Raw genomic sequence first — 20,274 nt, forward strand, 5'->3', positions numbered from 1 at the left:
GAATTTTTTTTTCTTCAGAAGAGATCGCCTTAGAATACATGACTGTGAGATAGGTAGCATTGACTTATCTGATCATGCATCAAATCAAAAGGCTAAATTGATAGAGGATGTACAAGTGCATCTTGGCATAATGTATCTGCGGCCTGAGGGAAGCAGCAAGAACTAACCGGCCTAGGGGTGGCTTGGATCAGCTAAAACCGAACAGGCCTTTCTTAGAGTTCTGACCTTGTGCAGACTTAATACCAAGTCTCCTCAAGCCATTTAATTTAAAAAGCTTTTAAAGATGGTAAAATCTAACCATCTTGGAGGGAGGCTACATATCTGTCATCTCCCGTGGAAAAGAATGACAGGAGCATGACTGTGGGGCATTTAGAACAATTTTGGTTCTTAATATTGATTATAAGCTGTACACATTCTTGCCAAGAGAGTTGGAAAGGCCCTTCACCAGCTATCCACACCGAACAGGTTTTATCTCACAGAGACAAACCCATGATACCAGACGCTCGCTGCACATTGCATCATCTTCGAGAACAGTAACTACAAGCCTTGCTGGTTATTCTGGACAGGGAGAAGGCCCTTGACTCTGTAATTTCGAAGTTTTTGTTATGCGGTTCTTGAGAGGTTCGGTTTCGTTAATGAGCAAACAAGTCACCTGGCCCAGAAGGCTTTCCTTCCAAATGGTACAAATCTATATGAGCAGACTTCTCGGTGATACCAAGTCTCCTCCAGCCCTTTAATGCAGTGTTTAAAGATGGTTAAATCCAACCATCATGGAGGGAGGCTACATTTCTGTCATTTCCAGTGCAAAGAAAAGACAGGCATGACTGCGGGATATTTTGGTTCTTAATATTGATTATAAACTGTACACATTCTTGCCAAGAGAGTTGGAAAGGCCCCTCCCAAGCTCATCCACACTTATCAAACAGGTTTTATCTCACAGAGACAAAAGCATGATACCAGACGCCCGCTGCATATTGTGAGACATCTTCGAGAACAGAAACTACAAGCCTTGCTGGTTATTCTTCAACTTCAACTTTAACTTTATTGTCCCCTGAGGGAAATTTGCTTTGCAGGCAGGTAAAAAACATAAAACATGGAAAACACAATCAATCGAATTTAGATACAACAGTGAAATGGATAAGGACAACTGAAGGTAGTACCATCATTACGTTGTTGAGAAATAAATGCACAACAACTGTTCATTTTTTTAAATTTAAATTTAGTTTAAATTTAGCAACCTAAATCTCCTGCCAGAGGGTAGGGGCTCAATCTTGGCATGGAGAGGATGATCAGGACACTGTATGATGTCCTGAGCCTTAGAGTTTACCCTCCTGCAAAAGGTTGTAGGCAGGTCAGGTAGTGTAACACCAATGATATTACTGGCAACTTTAACAATGTGTCCTAACCTCTTTTTATCTCCTAATGAGAGGCTGCCAAACCAGAAGATGATGGCAAAGGTCAGGACAGATTCATAGCAGAGATCATGTCACACTCGGTAGAATCGAGTTGAACCCAAAAGCGGACACAAGGCTGGAGTAGGATGAACAAGGTATTTATTTGAACACCACTAGATACAAGCTGCTGTAGATTGAGGCTTGAAGCTACGAAGCTAAGCTGGAGAGCTGCGGGATGTGTCACCGCTCGGAGGAGCGCAGAGCAGGTAGCAGCGGGGCTGAAGAGCTGCGTGGCGGGTTGTCGCTCGGAGGAGCGCAGGGCAGGTGGCGGGTGGCAGCGGGGCTGAGGAGCTGCGAGGTGTGTTGCCGCTCGGAGGAGCGCAGGGCAGGTTGAGTGCTGCAGAGGTGCCGAGGAATCGAGACACTGAAGCGGAGTCGCACGTTGGTCAGTGCTCAGGAGGACACTGCAGACAAAGCAGGACGAAGTTAGTCGTAGCACAGGGCAAAAACACAGGTGCACTATAGAAGGTCTAAACAACACGAAAGACTGAGCCATATATCGCGTGTGGTTCACGAAATCATCTGGCAGCAGACAGCGTGAGGATCAGGGCTTTTAACCTGGCGCTGATTATCAACCTGCTGCAGGTGCGTGTGGGTGTGATCACTCCCGAGACCGCAACTCCGCCCAGCCCTCCGGTGCACCTCTGCAAGTAGACAAACACAAGCACAAACACACAACACCGACACTGCAGCCACAGATCGCGACAGATCAAGTGTCTTATTAAAACGAGTTGGGCAGGTGACATACCGATAAAAATGAGTCAGAGTTGATCTCAGTTCACACTGATTAAAATCCCTAAGAATAAAAACAGGTGCATCTGGACACAGTGACTGTAGTCTCTCTGTGGATTGTCTAATCACATGTGCTGCATTTTGGTGTTGGCTTTAGGATGGATATAGACCACAGTGATAAAAAATTGGGGGAATTCTCTTGGGAGATAAAAAAGGCGGACTGACACAGACAGCAACATGTCGGGGGTGCATGTTCTCTCTCTGATGGTAATATTGTTGCACCTCCTCCGGTTGACGTAGAGACAGACCCCACCTCCATGGTATCCATGCGGAAGGGAATCCCGAAGCCGTCAAGGAGTAGGTCCGAGTCTGGATCATTGTTTGAGAGCCAGGTTTCAGTCAGAGGCAGCCCACAAGCATTCCTGTACCGGCGGAGATGGAGCCCGTTGGCCTGAAGCTCATCCGTTTTGTTACGGAGAGACTGCACGTTGGCCAGAATCATTGTTAGAAGCGGGAGGCGGTTCAGTTTTTGTTGCGCAGCCTCAGGCGAACCCCGCCTCTCTTGCCCTGCTTCTGTGTTTTAGCGTGCTTAAAACTTTCATTGTGTCTGTATATTAAGTTATTCTCCAGGTGTTGGACAAGCAAATCTGATAGAGGTACGGGGGTGTTGTATTGAAGCAACATGTCCTTAGTATATTGTAGTCTGGTGGAGAGACGAGGGTGCAGATGATGACAGAAGTCATTGACGCCCATTGAAATGGCGATTGTGGTCCACCGGATAAATGCCAGAAACAGCTCCATTTCCAGTTCTCCCTCAGTGGATATATCCAAAAGTTGTCAAGACAGATGACTAACTGGTGACACAACATATGCCGGCTTCAAGGAGTTGTGGTCAGAAGGCTGTCGGTGCCTGTCGTGGCGGCAACCTGAGAACCCGTTGGCGGACACCGACGGTGATCGAAGCCGTCAGGCTGAAGAAGGAGGCCTTTCGGACTTAGTTAGCTCAGGGGTCTCCAGAGGCAGCAGACGGGTACCAAGTGGCCAGAAGGGCTGCAGCTTCTCTGGTTGTGGGAGGAGCTCGGGGAGGCTATGGAGAAGGACTTTCGGTTGGCCTCAAATAAGTTCTGGCAAACCGTTAGACGACTCAGGAAGGGGAAGCAGGGATTGGCTCGAGCTGTTTTAACATGGGTGGAGAACTGCTGACCTGGACTGAGGATATTGTTGAGCGGTGGAAGGAACACTTTCAGGAACTCCTGAACCCAGCCAAAACGTCCTCTGATGAGGAGGCAGAGTCTGAAGTTCCAGGGGAAGCCTTATCTATATCTGTGGCAGAGGTCGCTGAGGTAGTCAAGAAGCTCCTCGGTGGCAAGGCACCAGGTGTAGATGAGATTCGCCCTGAGATGCTAAAGGCTCTGGACATTGTTGGGCTGTCGTAGCTGGCACGCCTTTTCAATGTCGCGTGTCAAGTACCTGTGGAATGGCAGACCAGGGTGGTGGTTCCCATTTTTAAAAAGGGGGACCAGAGGGTGTGTCCCAACTATCGGGGTATAACACTACTCAGCCCCCCGGTACAGTCTACATGTGCTTTATGGACTTGGAGAAGGCTTATGATCGTGTCCCCCAGGTGGTCCTGTGGGGGGTACTGCGGGAGTATGGGGTACCGGGGCCGTTGATACGAGCCATCCGGTTGCTGCAAAACCAAAGTGAGAGCTGTGTCGGCATCCTGGGCACAAAGTCAAACACGTTCCCAGTGCGTGTTGGCCTCTGCCAGGGCTGTCCCTTGTCACCGATGCTGTTTGTGATTTTCATGGATCGTGTGATTGACAGGCGGATCGGTGCAGCATCAGCAGTAATGCAGGCGTTGTACCAGACTGTGGTGGTGAAGAGGGAGCTGAGCCTGAAGGCAAAGCTTTCGATTTACCAGTCAATCTACGTTCCAACCCTCACCTATGGTCACGGTCTTTGGGTAGTGACTGAAAGAATGAGATCGCGGATACAAGCAGCCGAAATGAGTTTCCTTTGGAGAGTGTCTGGGCTCAGCCTTAGAGATAGGGTCAGGAGCTCAGAGATCCGGGGGGAGCTCGGAGTAGAGCCGCTTCTCCTTCGCGTCGAAAGGAGCCAGTTGAGGTGGTTCGGGCATCTGGTTAGGATGCCTCCTGGGCGCCTCCCTTTGGAGGTTTTCCAGGCACGTCCAACTGGGAGGAGACCCCCGGGCAGACCCAGAGCTCGCTGGAGGGATATATATCCCGTCTGGCCTGGGAATGCCTTGGAATCCCCCAGGAGGAACTGGAAAATGTTGCTTGGGAGAGAGACGCTTGGGTCACCTTACTGAGTAGGCTGTCACCGCGACCCGGCCCCAGATAAGCGGACGATGATGGATGGATGGACAACATATGCCACCAAGATCGGGGCAATTACCCGATCAATACAGACGAAAAAAAGACTTAGACTCAAAACAGTAAGCACACTCACATTCACCCTCCTGCCGGTCGCTACACGAGCAGCGCCCCTCCGTGTTTTCTGGACACAGAGAAGGCCCTTGACTCTATAAGTTGGAATTTTTTTTTACACGGTTCTTGAGAGATTCAGTTTCGGTAAAGAGCAAACAAGTCACCTGGCCCAGATGGCTTTCCGTTCGAATGGTACAAAGCTATCCGAGCAGACTTCCCGGTGATACCAAGTCTCCTCCAGCCATTTAATACAGTTTTTAAAGATGGTTAAATCCAACCATCATGGAGGGAGGCTACATTTCTGTCATTTCCAGTGAAGGAAGAGACAGGCATGACTGCAGGACATTTAGAACAATTTTGGTTCTAATTGGTTATAATCTATACACATTCTTGCCAAGAGAGTTGGAAAGGCCCTTCACCAGCTATCCACACTGATCAAACAGGTTTTATCTCACAGAGATAAACCCATGATACCAGACGCTCACTGCACATTGCATCATCTTTGAGAACAGAAACTACAAGCCTTGCTGGTTATTCTGGACACGGAGAAGGCCCTCGACTCTGTAAGTTGGAAAAAAATTTTATATGGTTCTTGAGAGATTCGGTTTCCCTAAAGAGCAAACAAGTCACCTGGCCCAGATGGCTTTCCATTCGAATGGTACAAAGCTATCCGAGCAGACTTCCCGGTGATACCAAGTGTCATCCAGCCATTTAATGCAGCTTTTAGAGATGGTTAAATCCAACCATCATGGAGGGAGGCTACATTTCTGTCGTCTCCAGTGAAGGAAAAGACAGGCATGACTGCAGGGCATTTAGAACAATTTTTGTTCTTATTATTAATTATAAGCTCTACACATTCTTGGCAAGAGAGTTGGAAAGTCCCCTCCCAAGCTCATCCACAATTATCAAACAGGTTTTATCTCACAGAGACAAAACGATGATACCAGACGCTCGCTGCACATTGTGAGACATCTTCGAGAACAGAAACTACAAGCCTTGCTGGTTATTCTGGACACGGAGAAGGCCCTTGACTCTGTAAGTTGGAAGTTTTTTTTAATACGGTTCTTGAGAGATTCGGTTTCGGTAAAGAGCAAACAATTCACCTGGCCCAGATGGCTTTCCTTTCGAATGGTACAAAGCTATCCGAGCAGACTTCCCGGTGATACCTAGTCTCCTCCAGCCATTTAATACAGCTTTTAAAGATGGTTAAATCCAACCATCATGGAGGGAGGCTACATTTTTGTCATCTCCAGTGTAGGAAGAGACAGGCATGACTGCGGGACATTTAGAACAATTTCTGTTCTTATTATTGATTATAAGCTCTACACATTCTTGCCAAGAGAGTTGGAAAGTCCCTTCCCTAGCTCATTGACACTGATCAAACAGATTTTTTCTCACAGAGGCAAAACCATGATAGTAGACGCTCGCTGCACATTATATGGGAAAAGAAGAAGGCCCTTGACTCTGTAAGTTAGACATTTTTTTTTATATGGTTCTTGAGCGATTTGGTTTCCCTAAAGAGCAAACAAGTCACCTGTCGCAGATGGCATTCCTTCTGAATGGTACAAATCTATCTGAGGAGACTGACTGGTGATACCAAGTCTCCTCCAGCCATTTAATGCAGCTTTTAAAGATGGTTAAATTCAACCATCATGGAGGGAGGCTACATTTCTGTCAACTCCAGTGAAGGAAAGACAGGCATGACTGCAGGGCATTTAGAACAATTTCTGTTCTTATTATTGATTATAAGCTCTACACATTCTTGGCAAGAGAGTTGGAAAGTCCCCTCCCCAGCTCATTGAGACTGATCAAACAGGTTTTTTCTCACAGAGACAAAACCATGATAGCAGACGCTCGCTGCACATTATACGGGACAAGGAGAAGGCCCTTGACTCTGAAAGTTGGACATTTTTTTTGTATGGTTCTTGAGAGATTTGGGTTCCCTAAAGAGCAAACAAGTCACCTGTCCCAGATGGCGTTCCTTCTGAATGGTACAAAGCTATCCGAGGAGACTGATTTTTACCAACTCTCCTGCAAGCATTTAATGCAGGTATTAAAGATGGTTAAATTCAACCATCATGGAGGGAGGCTACATTTATGTCATCTACAGTGAAGGAAAAGACAGGCATGACTGCAAGGTATTTAAAACAATTTTTATTATTGATTTTAAGTGTGGCAAAGGGAGGGTATTTGTAACAGATAGAAGTTTAACCAGCGATGCCACCTGAAGACTTGCACCCCAGGAATTCTGAGCAAAACCGTGATGGCACACAGACTCGTTACTGATGAGGCAGAGACATGTAAACTAAAGCAAAATATTTTATTGAAATTAACCAAAGAAAATGTACAACATAAGAATGGCCTTGAGCTGTAGGGAAGGAATGGGGAGGTTAAACAGTAAAAACTAGGTATACCAAAATTGTTAAAATATAACAATTATAAGTTAAGATCAAATTTAAAATGTTTGACCTAAAACATACAGCTTCTAGTCCCAAAATAAACTAAACTAAACTAAACTAAACTGAGGCCACTAGGGGGAGGCAGACTGCACTAAGGAGGGTGCAGGGGTGGTGCCACATATTCACCCTGGGTGCAACACAGTAAACCTCATAGCAAACTATAGTGGCTCTCAACTTCTAAATAAAAGAACACACAAAGGAATTAAACAGAACAAACAAAAACAACCCAGTTAGAAAGGCAAGATGATCCAAACTAATCAAAATTATGTGTCAACACTGACCTGAGATTGATCGTGGTGCCATAAAATTTATTGACTCAGGATTTTGTTTGTGTGCCAGACCCAGATTGAATTTTATCCTTTGGTATTATAATTATAAGTAAATAGTAATCTGTCTCTCTCATTTCAGTTCAAAGACTGGCAAAATATTAGATTTGAATGCACTGCAGCATCATTAAAATTATGGTTTGAAAAATCTCTTTTTGTCTTTTTCAGCAACTTTCTGTCGTGGGCGTGGTCCATAATGAGGCTGCCTGGGGGTTTGTTATTGCTCCTACTTTTACAGGTTTTCAAAGGAAGCACCTCAGGTAAACCATCTGACTTCTTGTTAACTTGTTTTAGACAACATGACACATCTTAATCGTTTAATTGTATTTTTGTACTACTTTGAAAAAAACAAATCTTAATAGGTTTAATTGTGGATCTTTCTTCTTTTGCTGTCATTTATACAGTATATATAGGCTTCAATGTAGAATGTAATAAAATGAATTTGTATCCTCACATGAAAATCATAACAGCTGGTGCTAAAAATATCGCGAGCCCTCAAACATTTGGTTCGCTTAATATTGCTTATTCCAGGGATTCTCAAACTTTTTGGGGCCGGGGACCCCTTATAGGCGAGAGCATTTTTTAAGGACCCCCTCATAATCATAACACCGATTAGCTTACTAACCTTTGCAGGCTTAGATGCCATTGGAACTATTTGCATTGTTAAAGTTATCAACCTAAATACATCAGACATTTTACTGAGTGAGTTGAGTCATTCATGACAGATTGACTTGATGTGTCACAATCATATCAGTTTCTATTGGTCCAAAGCTAACGTGGGTGGGAGTAATGGACACAATATGCTTGTTTAATCGGCGCAAGTGGTCCTCATCTGCAGACATGCAGTTTTTAATGATAAAGCACAATTTTATGATTTATTATAAATTTATTGTAATTATTTTGCGGACCCCAGGCTATGGTTGGCCGACCCCCAGGGGTCCTAGGACCCCAGTTTGAGAACCACTGGCTTATTCCATTCCATATTTGTTAAATATTAAAAGTTAAGATTCCATTTTTGTGACTGACAACTTATAGTCTTGTCTTGCAAATATTTTCACAGCTATATTCATAGAATATCAGTAATACATTTTTGTAGAAATTTCAGATAAGCATGATGTCAGAAATTAGAAATAGATAGTTAGGTTAAGCTAAGCTAAGTTATACTAATGAAATGAATGGAAAAGTTCCTAAAATTCTATTAAATCCTACATTAAACTATTTTCGTACTTTTCACAGGGATGCTTGTCACCAGCTGTGACTCATGTCATGATGAAGCCGCCTGCCAGGAGTCACAAGAAACAGACAACACTTTCTCAAGTCATGTGGTCTCTTGTGTCTGTAAAGAGGGTTTTGTAGGCGATGGCCAAAAGTGTTATGACATAAAACTCTGCCTTAACTCGTCTTGCTGTGAAGAAGGTTATCACTGGTCAGCAGAGCGGGGCTGTGTGGACACTAACGAGTGCTCCCTCCCAGACTCACCCTGCAAACAACATCAGGTTTGTCAGAACACCCCAGGTTCCTTCGAGTGCCTGGAGCCTTCCCGCAGAACCAGATCGGCACCCTCTTCCAGGTCTGTCCAGTTCAGCTGTGGACAATCTGTATGTCCTTCCGGCATGGACTGCATCAGGTTGAATGGGAACCTCCGCTGTGCTGACCCCTGCCAGAACTACGATGTGCTAAATGATGACTGGCGCTCAACTAATAACACATCCACCCAGAACCTACACTGTGATCGAAATGTTAATTGGCAAGGCTGGTATCGGCTGTTTCTGTGGGGAAAGAGTGCACATATTCCAGAGAGGTGTGTGGCTGAAAACAGGTGTGGAACTCATGCTCCTCTGTGGATAACAGAGCCTCATCCCACACGGTCCGATCAGATTGTAAGTCGCACTGTGTGTAATGCCTGGTCTGGCAGCTGCTGCCGCTTTACCTCACATGACATCCATGTCAAGCACTGCTACGGAAACTACTACGTCTACAAACTCGTGCAGCCAAGCGTATGCCATCTTGCATACTGTGCAGGTATTGTTCCATTTGAAACATCTTTACTCTGTAGCAACAGACTAAAAGTTCAAATCTGATCTAATCATTTAAGTTATTCCACCAATAAAGACAACATTGTCTGTAGTTCTTAAATCTGATGAATAATTTGTTAACAAAAACTCTCTTTGTCTCAGCATCAGTATCTGACTGTTTTTCATTGTCAACAGAGGTGAACGAAACAGCTCCTATAGTTTCTAAAACTACACTGCCCCCAAGTACACCGGCCACTGCTACCAATCAGGTCAATATTGCTGCCACCACGACAGCTAACAACAGCTTAGTAGCTGAGGGGCAGGTCCGCCTTAACGGAGACTCTTCCAGGTCTGTCCAGTTCAGCTGTGGACAATCTGTATGTCCTTCAGGCATGGACTGCATCAGGTTTAATGGGAACCTCCGCTGTGCTGACCCCTGCCAGAACTACGCTGTGCTGAATGATGACTGGCGCTCAACTAATAACACATCCACCCAAAACCTACACTGTGACCGAAATGTTAATTGGCAGGGCTGGTATCGGCTGTTTCTGTGGGGAAAGAGTGCACATATTCCAGAGAGGTGTGTGGCTGAAAACAGGTGTGGAACTCATGCTCCTCTGTGGATAACAGAGCCTCATCCCACACGGTCCGATCAGATTGAAAATCGCACTGTGTGTAATGCCTGGTCTGGCAGCTGCTGCCGCTTTGCCTCACATGACATCCATGTCAAGCACTGCTACGGAAACTACTACGTCTACAAACTCATGCAGCCAAGCGTATGCAGTCTTGCATACTGTGCAGGTATTGTTCCATTTGAAACATCTTTACTCTGTAGCAACAGACTAAAAGTTCAAATCTGATCTAATCATTTAAATTATTCCACCAATAAAGACAACATTGTCTGTAGTTCTTAAATCTGATGAATAATTTGTTAACAAAAACTCTCTTTGTCTCAGCATCAGTATCTGACTGTTTTTCATTGTCAACAGAGGTGAACGAAACAGCTCCAATAGTTTCTAAAACTACACTGCCCCCAAGTACACCGGCCACTGCCACCAATCAGGTCAATATTGCTGCCACCACGACAGCTAACAACAGCTTAGTAGCTGAGGGGCAGGTCCGCCTTAACGGAGACTCTTCCAGGTCTGTCCAGTTCAGCTGTGGACAATCTGTATGTCCTTCAGGCATGGACTGCATCAGGTTTAATGGGAACCTCCGCTGTGCTGACCCCTGCCAGAACTACACTGTGCTGAATGATGACTGGCGCTCAACTAATAACACATCCACCCAGAACCTACACTGTGATCGAAATGTTAATTGGCAAGGCTGGTATCGGCTGTTTCTGTGGGGAAACAGTGCTCATATTCCAGAGAGGTGTGTGGCTGAAAACAGGTGTGGAACTCATGCTCCTCTGTGGATAACAGAGCCTCATCCCACACGGTCCGATCAGATTGAAAATCGCACTGTGTGTAATGCCTGGTCTGGCAGCTGCTGCCGCTTTACCTCACATGACATCCATGTCAAGCACTGCTACGGAAACTACTACGTCTACAAACTCATGCAGCCAAACAATTGCCATCTTGCATACTGTGCAGGTATTGTTCCATTTGAAACATCTTTACTCTGTAGCAACAGACTAAAAGTTCAAATCTGATCTAATCATTTAAATTATTCCACCAATAAAGACAACATTGTCTGTAGTTCTTAAATCTGATGAATAATTTGTTAACAAAAACTCTCTTTGTCTCAGCATCAGTATCTGACTGTTTTTCATTGTCAACAGAGGTGAACGAAACAGCTCCAATAGTTTCTAAAACTACACTGCCCCCAAGTACACCGGCCACTGCTACCAATCAGGTCAATATTGCTGCCACCACGACAGCTAACAACAGCTTAGTAGCTGAGGGGCAGGTCCGCCTTAACGGAGACTCTTCCAGGTCTGTCCAGTTCAGCTGTGGACAATCTGTATGTCCTTCAGGCATGGACTGCATCAGGTTTAATGGGAACCTCCGCTGTGCTGACCCCTGCCAGAACTACACTGTGCTGAATGATGACTGGCGCTCAACTAATAACACATCCACCCAGAACCTACACTGTGATCGAAATGTTAATTGGCAAGGCTGGTATCGGCTGTTTCTGTGGGGAAACAGTGCTCATATTCCAGAGAGGTGTGTGGCTGAAAACAGGTGTGGAACTCATGCTCCTCTGTGGATAACAGAGCCTCATCCCACACGGTCCGATCAGATTGAAAATCGCACTGTGTGTAATGCCTGGTCTGGCAGCTGCTGCCGCTTTACCTCACATGACATCCATGTCAAGCACTGCTACGGAAACTACTACGTCTACAAACTCGTGCAGCCAAGCGTATGCAGTCTTGCATACTGTGCAGGTATTGTTCCATTTGAAACATCTTTACTCTGTAGCAACAGACTAAAAGTTCAAATCTGATCTAATCATTTAAATTATTCCACCAATAAAGACAACATTGTCTGTAGTTCTTAAATCTGATGAATAATTTGTCAACAAAAACTCTCTTTGGCTCAGCATCAGTATCTGACTGTTTTTCATTGTCAACAGAGGTGAACGAAACAGCTCCTATAGTTTCTACAACTACACCCCCAAGTACACCGCCCACTGCCACCAATCAGGTCAATATCACTGCCACCACAACAGCTAACAACAGCTCAGTAGCTGAGGGGCAGGTCCGCCTTAATGGAGGGAACAACTCCTGCTCTGGCAGAGTGGAGATCTTCCACCGTGGACAGTGGGGGACAGTGTGTGACGATTCCTGGGGCCTGCTTGATTCTCAGGTGGTGTGTAGACAGCTGGGCTGTGGCAGGGTTCTGTCAGCACCACAAGCTGCAGCTTTTGGACAGGGCAGAGGGCCCATCTGGATGGATGATGTCTCCTGCAGAGGGAGCGAATCAGAGCTTACAGAGTGCAGGCACAGAGGATTTGGAATACACAACTGTGGTCACCATGAAGATGCTAGTGTCGTGTGTGAAGGTAAATACAAACTTGGTGTGTCAATAGTGAACACTGTAGATGATTTTAATTAGCAGAGATAATGAATATGACATTTTAAACACATCATTGTCTTCATGAAGTCCATCTTGCGCTTGTGTCTCATATCAACACACAGCTGCTTCACCAGTGAGGCTGGTCAACTCTAACAGCCGATGCTCTGGCAGAGTGGAGGTCTACCATAATGGTCAGTGGGGGACAGTGTGTGACGATGGCTGGGACCTAAGGGACGCCAACGTGGTGTGCAGACAGCTGGACTGTGGCCCTGCTCGTTCAGCACAACATATTGCAGCTTTTGGACAGGGCCGAGGGCCCATCTGGATGGACAATGTGAGTTGTTTTGGCAACGAATCATCGATAACAAGCTGCAGACATCAAGGGTTTGGAGTCCACAACTGTGCTCATGTTGAGGATGCCAGTGTCATCTGTGAAGGTAAATGTTTACACATATTTAAAGTACACTCCAAATCTTATTGCACATATTTAACTAGAAAAATTGCCACATCAGTTTGTTTTAATAATAAAAAACATTATTCAATAAATGAAGATTTCTTTATTTAGCGCCAAGTTATAACAAAAGTTATCCGAGTACAGTTTATGTAAAGAGCAGGTCAGCGGCGGTACTCTTAGTTATATTATTCAGAGAGACACAACATTAATCCACCAATGGGCAAACACTTGGCAACAGTGGCAAGGAAAACGGCTGATCATTACAACATATAAAAGGACCTCCCACACTCCTCTTTAAGACTTTAGGTACCACAAGCAGGCAGGCATTCTGAGAGACCAATGTTCTAGAGAGGTAATAGGGCGCGATGAGCTCTATAAGATATGATAATTCCTGACCATTAAGAGCTTTAATAGGTGAGAAGAGGGATCTTGAATTGTATTTTAGGTTTTACAGGGAGCGTGTGCAGAGAAGCTAATATAAGAGAAATATGATCACTTTTCCTTGTTCTTGTCAATACATGACCTGCAGCATTTTATACCAGCTGAAGAGTCTTTAAAGACTTATTAGAGCAGCCTGATATTAAGGAAATGCAATCACCCAACCAAGAAGAATAGAATGCATGAAGTAGTTATTCTGCATCATGATGAGACAGGATGTGTTTGATTTTTGCAATTTCACGTAGAATAACAAACAAAAAAAGGTTGTTCTTGAAATTTGTTATATTTGGGACGATTCCTGATCTATTAGAACTCCAAGATTCCTAACAGTGGTGCTGGATGCCAGCAAGATGCCATGTAGGACATTATATCATTAGATAACGTTTCTTTTAGGTGTTTTGGGCCACATCTATTGGGGAATAGATTAGGACTGAGCACAGAACCTTGTGGAACTCTGTGACGCTGTGGCGTTCATAGAGGACTTATTGTAAATGTGTATAAACTGAGGTCAATCTGATGAATGGGATTCAAATCATATACATATCATATGCGTATATACTATAGCATATACAGTATGTATTAGAAAGGTAAGTTTTGCTCATTAATGCTGATGGCAGTGCAGGCTGCAGTTGTGTTGGGACTTGACACAGACTTTTCCTTTTAGTTCGACCAGAGTTCAGCACCACAGTTCCACCAACCATGCCTGTGACAGCTGACATCACTGCCACCACAACAGCTAACAACAGCTCAGTAGCTGAGGGGCAGGTCCGCCTTAATGGAGGGAACAACTCCTGCTCCGGCAGATTGGAGATCTTCCACCGTGGACAGTGGGGGACAGTGTGTGACGATTCCTGGGGCCTGCTTGATGCTCAGGTGGTGTGTAGACAGCTGGACTGTGGCCCTGCTCGTTCAGCACAACATAGTGCAGCTTTTGGACAGGGCAGAGGGCCCATCTGGATGGATGATGTCTCCTGCAGAGGGAACGAATCAGAGCTTACAGAGTGCAGGCACAGAGGATTTGGAATACACAACTGTGGTCACCATGAAGATGCTAGTGTCGTGTGTGAAGGTAAATACAAACTTGTGGCACAGTGCACACTGTATATGATAATTAGCATAGAGATAATGAATATGACATTTTAAACACATCATTGTCTTCATGAAGTCCATCTTGCACTTGTGTCTCATATCAACAAACAGCTGCTTCACCAGTGAGGCTGGTCAACTCTAACAGCCGATGCTCTGGTAGAGTGGAGGTCTACCATAATGGTCAGTGGGGGACAGTGTGTGACGATAGCTGGGACCTAAGGGACGCTGATGTAGTCTGCAGACAGCTGGATTGTGGCCCTGCTCGTTCAGCACAACATAGTGCAGCTTTTGGACAGGGCAGTGGACCCATCTGGATGGATGATGTCTCCTGCAGAGGGAGCGAATCAGAGCTTACAGAGTGCAGGCATAGAGGATTTGGATCTCATGACTGCAGCCACCGTGAAGATGCTAGTGTCGTGTGTGAAGGTAAATACAACTTGTGGCACAGTGTACACTGTATATGATGTCATAATTAGCATAGAGATAATGAATACACATTGACATTTTAAACACATCATTGTCTTCATGAAGTCCATCTTGCACTTGTGTCTCAAATCAACAAACAGCTGCTTCACCAGTGAGAGTTTGTCCTCCAGGTTTCATGTTATAAACTATTAACCATTTCATATGTGATCTGTAACACTTTTTCTCTGTTGCCTTTTTTTGAAGTCTCTCCAACCCTGCATCATCAGCTCATTTGTGGCCCTGATAAACTCCAAGTAGGGCTGAATTTGGCTGGCCTGACATCTTCTGGTTTGAACCCAGTCTCTGGCAACTTTGCAGCTCGTAACTGCTCCCGGGTCAGAGTGTTTAATAATATGGTGTGGTATGAAGTGGATGCTATGGAGGGTGCCTGTGGAAACATGCTAATGGTAAAGACTTTTCTTTCACTTTTTCTACTGTAATCATATCAATTTGCTTTGACCTGTTCTTTACTATACAATAAGCATAGAACATCTTGGGCCCTCTAAACAGTGGATCCCTGTGTATCACTACACAATCTGTGGTGTAAGTGTGTGTGTTTATGTTCAGAGTTGAAGCCAGAAAGCAAGCACAGTACCACTTCTGCAGTATTCACAATAACAAATAAGCGTTTGGTTGGTTTGAGATTAAACTAAACATGAATTGCTACAAAATCGTGTAAAAGTGGTTCAGCATGATGAAGTTAGTTGTAGTTTATATTCACTTGTAGTATGTCTGGCTGCAGTATTTCCTTTGAAAAGGTGCTGAGAGTCTTTCAACACACACATTCACCACAGGCAGCGTTGTTCAGGCTGTAGCTTGTGTCCAGGCATCATTCGGGGGCCATGTGTTGTTCCTCTTGATCCTCATACACAAAGTGCATTGCCAAATAGACATATTGCACACATCCCTCTCTTAAGTGTTAGCTTTTGTTATTGCCTCTTTGACCGCACATTATTAGCACAACTTATTGGTGCCTTACTGGAAAAACTCCCTTCCTACATGGAGGTAAGCAGACAACCACAGTGGCTGTGCATTCATTGTCTTAAAGTGTCCGAAACACAGCTCCTCCACCTGTGTGAAAGTGTTCTTACCACTTGGTCATGCTGCTGCTGCGGCACATCCTCTAAAGCTAACATGTAATTGAACTTCCTGGTAATCGCCTGTCTTTCAGACGAACCGGACACATGCCATCTACTCCAACCGTTTATTTATCTACCCCCTAAACAATGGGTCCTTCAGCCTTCCTGTGAGCATCCCCTTCTCCTGCGCATATCCCCTGGAAACAGACTCCAGCCTGAACGTGGCTATCAGACCATTCCTGCCGTAAGTATCCCCTCATTGAATCTTACCACTTGTACAGTTATAAATGTTTAATATGTATCAGTATGTATGTGAATAATTGTTATGTGATTAAACCATTCTACTAAAGTACCTTGATGACCTTTAAAGTTCAGGCAAACCCAGTTTCGCTGTTGTGTCGCTTTTAACCATTAATCTCAGTTTACACATGCTCTGCTGTTTGCATCAGTGTATTTTATTATACTACCACTGGGAGTCACCAAAGTCGAAGTGTGCAGAATTTTTCAGATCCTCTAGATGCCGATATTTTGTTAATGATCAAGATCTCTGTGCAAGGGAAACCTAATTAAAGATAATAATATACAACAATACAAGATGAGTCTGTTACCCAAAACAATAACCACATCCAAAACAACTTTTATAGAACAGGGTAAAATGAATTGCAAAAGAATGTCTATCTAAGTAAGTAAGTTATATGGATATACGATCACCTTTCTCTTTGAGTAATGGGGCTTAATACCTCAGCAACTTACATAACAGGGCTTTTTGATTAAAAACACAGTTATGCTGATGCCCTCTAGATATCAGTGGTCCAACATTTTCATGTAAATCACAGTGGTGAGTGTGCTATCTGTGGTAAGCTAAGAATCCACTGTGTTAAATAACATGCAGTGGTTTAGGGCCTGAGGCAGCAGCATGAGCATACAGGACGTTTAATCCAGTCAGGTAGTATGTTGGATCATATGGTGTTTTTCTCTTATTAAATGGAGAAATAAGGTTCCGACAGTAAAAAAAAACGTAATCCTTAATGTAACAATCTGCTACTTACACATTAGCCCAAGTAATCCCACACTGTACTGTAAAGGTGATCCCTCTATTCTAGCTATCAGTTAGTCCATTGATAATCATTTAAAGAACACAGCTTGGTGCACCACAACAGCACAATGTATGTGTAAATCTTTACTGGTAGGGATACTGTATAGCTTCAAAGCTGAAATATACAGTAGGGACAAGAACATTTTTAACTTGCTGTCTGTTATCAGTGTCAATGTGAATAGAGAAAACACCTAAAGGACACATACATTTTCAGAACATTCAGCAATAATAAAGGACTAAGAAATGATGGAGAAATAAACTTGGCTTGTTTCCTATAAAATTCAAACCTTCTTTCTTTACAGGGCGTCAGATGGCATTTCAGGCTTGGGTACCAAAGCCAGAGCCTTCATGGCTCTATACCGCACTTCCGCCTACACTGAGACTTACCCAGCAGGCCGAGTCAGCCTGCCAGTGGGCTCACCGTTGTACGTGGGTGTCACTGTGGTAGGGAGAGATCGCCGCTTTGTACTTGTTCTGGAGAACTGCTACGCCACTTCCTCACCCAGCCCTAACGATCCCATGCAATACCCTCTCATCCGAAACAAGTAAGTGTCCCTCTTGAGCCCCAGTAGAGCCTGTTTGTGGAGTATAAAGGAAATGGGAAGAAGGTAAATGTATACTTACATGCTATATGGACCTGGGGTCCGTTTCACAAAGCAGGTTTATTGAAAACTCTGAGTCTGTTAACCCTGAAATGAGGGAAACTCTGAGTTTTCCGTTTCACAAAGGGAGGTAATTTAAGCTCTCGGTCAGTTACCGTAGTAACAGACTCTATGAACCTAACCTGGTCGCGAGCAGGTTTTCTTCAGGAAACTCAGAGTTTCGCTCTGTCTCCTCCCTCTAGAATATAAAACCGATTCGGTTTTATATTCTCTTATATTCTCTTATATTCTATCAATTCGACTTCCTCATTCATTCAGCCCGTCTCACGCGTGTGTTTAAGCGGTTACCGAATTAAAAGAAGAAACGTTGCGTCTCTGTGCTGCTCTGATCCCTTTGCAAAAGTCTTTTATAATTATGATAAAAAAAATCAAAAGACAAATCTGTGTCAAAGTCATCATTTTTAGATTTTCCACCACCACTGCCGAGAGCACTCAAATAAGACACCTTAATTTATTGGAATTTTTTTATTTATTTAAACTAACACATTCAGTTTAATCAACATAAATTATAATGTATGTGAAGTCAGCATCATGTTAGGGATAAAGCTAATGCACATTAAAACAGCCACTGAATGATATTTCATTAGTTTAATATTTAAAATATGATTGAAGTGCTTCCATGTATGTTTTTTTCTCCCGCTGCATTGCTCCTAAATTAATATAAATTTTAGCTTCCGGTCGTGTTTAAGTATTAAATAAATAGAGCAGTTTAAACTTGCGCATTAACTCGAGCAGCAGTTTCTTCCCACTCTTCCCGCTTCTCTCTCTTTTGCAGCTGCAGCCGTGTTACTTTATTTTTCTAAAAACATGCTCGTATTCGCTGAACGTCCGCATGAGGATTTCGAGCTCCATTGGTGTGACGTAGGAGGACCTCTTTTTGTGTACCGTTGCCATGGTGAATCGTGGTGTTGGGGCTCCATTAATGCTGACTTTTTACAGTCAGCGAGCACGCACTTAACTCCGGGTGAACCTACTCAGAGTTGATTGAACTAACTCTGATCAGCTGTTCTGGAGCCGAAAACTCAGAGTTTCCTATCTCAGAGTAGATCGACTCAGAGTTCAGGGTTAGAATCAGAGTTTGTTGAACCTTCTTTGTGAAACGGACCCCTGATGACCCAGTTCATTCTCTCCACCAGGTGTCCCGCTGACAGCCAGCAGGTGTCTGTAATTGAGAGTGGCAGGTCTTTCCGGGCTCGTTTCTCTGCCCTGCTCTTCCTGCTCCAGGGAAACTACAAAGACGTTTTCCTTCACTGCAACCTCAGCCTCTGTGACACAAGGAACTCTTGTGTTCCAGTAAGTCATCTTCATCATTTACATTTATAATCAATGCTGCTTAATTTGTGTGTTCATTGTATTTCCAATCTTTCCACCCTCTCCAACAGTCTTGTGCAAGAAGGACATATCGCTCTGTTTCAAGCTATGATGTCATGGAGCCGCTCACCATTGGACCAATCGTTTGTGAGTATCAATTATTATTTGGTCTCAGGGCTGATGTCTCAAGTCAATGAACTATGTGGAATAAAGAACCATGATTTTCCTCTTTCTTTCTCTCTAGGGGATGAGCCAACTGAGTGAGCTGGTTACATACTGGTGGAACACATCCCATGATGTGTTATATATTTTTGTACTACAATATTTTTTGATTCATAACACATGAAATTATAAAAACTGGTGTTGCATTATACAATCAAAACTGATCACAATTCATGTATGGTAATTCATAACCTTTGTATTAATTGTGTAACCAATCAGAAATCAAAAAGAAGTCAGGGTTATAATAAAAGTGAAGGAACCAATACTTAATTGAAGGAATTTTGGAAAAAACATTCATCTTGTGTGTGAAGTAAATCATATAATCTGAGTGAAGAACATATATTCATTGTGAAAAACATGTATTCAGGTAACAGGGTGTTTAAAATCAAATACTTTAAGCTTTAAATGATTTATTTTGCTATTTTCAAAAAATCTGCTCTGCCCTGTGTTCAAAACGAAGCGTGTCAGGTACCGGTACATTCCAGTGCAATAGCCTAATGTCTACAGCAGGGTCTGACACCATTAGATTTCCATATAAGGAGAAAACCAATCTCTTGACACGGTTAAAATACAAGCAGAGAACAGATGTAGTATAAAAAAAGGATGTTTCTCAGTCCCAACAAGCTCAACAACAGGAGGAGCATCTTGGAGGATAAGATCAAGCTCTGAAAAGTGCATTCAGTTCCACCTGGGTGAAGCTCAGATTTTGTTGTTGTACTTGCTCATCTGTACTCAATAAACTTGTGTTGCATCAGATCCTGCTACTTCTCAGCTCATTTTTGATTGACTTCAACAGTTTGAGAGTTTTGAATTTAGATTTTGACCACCTATAGAATTTGAACATAGTCTGTTGTCAAGGGAAAAACAATCACTCCCTTAATGCTTTTTTAACCAACTTTAATAATTTATTAGGCTAAAAGTTTCAGGGAAAATAGCAATCACGTCACGCTGATCAAACCCAACCTCATTAATGATCAGTCTCACACATAAAAAGTGTTACCT

At 43.7% G+C, this 20,274-nt stretch overlaps 1 protein-coding gene across 2 annotated transcripts; it reads left to right on the plus strand.

Annotated features, from left to right (window-relative positions):
• The first annotated feature begins 5,145 nt into the window (after positions 1 to 5,145).
• Positions 5,146 to 20,028, plus strand: LOC138594506 (uncharacterized). 2 transcript variants are annotated; one of them, XM_069665619.1, is made up of 17 exons: positions 5,146 to 5,199; positions 5,564 to 5,671; positions 7,590 to 7,681; positions 8,658 to 9,443; positions 9,632 to 10,237; positions 10,426 to 11,031; positions 11,220 to 11,825; positions 12,014 to 12,442; positions 12,579 to 12,893; positions 14,013 to 14,417; positions 14,549 to 14,863; positions 15,107 to 15,309; positions 16,074 to 16,225; positions 17,380 to 17,622; positions 18,876 to 19,032; positions 19,122 to 19,197; positions 19,295 to 20,028. In XM_069665619.1, exons 3-17 carry the CDS (start codon positions 7,618 to 7,620, stop codon positions 19,312 to 19,314), a joined length of 4,983 nt encoding a protein of 1,660 aa, XP_069521720.1. In that variant the 5' UTR covers positions 5,146 to 5,199; positions 5,564 to 5,671; positions 7,590 to 7,617; the 3' UTR covers positions 19,315 to 20,028. The 2 variants fall into 2 exon arrangements, with proteins under 2 accessions (XP_069521720.1, XP_069521719.1); XM_069665618.1 differs by lacking the exons at positions 5,146 to 5,199; positions 5,564 to 5,671 and adding an exon at positions 6,521 to 6,774.
• Positions 20,029 to 20,274: the final 246 nt, after the last annotated feature.

The sequence above is a fragment of the Semicossyphus pulcher genome, unplaced genomic scaffold (assembly GCF_022749685.1).
Source record: "Semicossyphus pulcher isolate SPU_LCO1_2020_fin unplaced genomic scaffold, fSemPul1.0.p SCAF_17, whole genome shotgun sequence".
NCBI classification, from domain to species: Eukaryota; Metazoa; Chordata; class Actinopteri; order Labriformes; family Labridae; genus Semicossyphus; species Semicossyphus pulcher.

Bases quoted from the DNA above. Each gene is read 5' to 3' on its own strand.
- LOC138594506 (XM_069665618.1), top strand. From the start codon at position 6,734: ATGTCATCTACAGTGAAGGAAAAGACAGGCATGACTGCAAG. The intron at 6,775-7,589 runs GTATTTAAAACA...TGTCTTTTTCAG, and splicing joins AAGACAGGCATGACTGCAAG to CAACTTTCTGTCGTGGGCGT. The intron at 17,623-18,875 runs GTAAGTGTCCCT...TCTCTCCACCAG, and splicing joins TACCCTCTCATCCGAAACAA to GTGTCCCGCTGACAGCCAGC.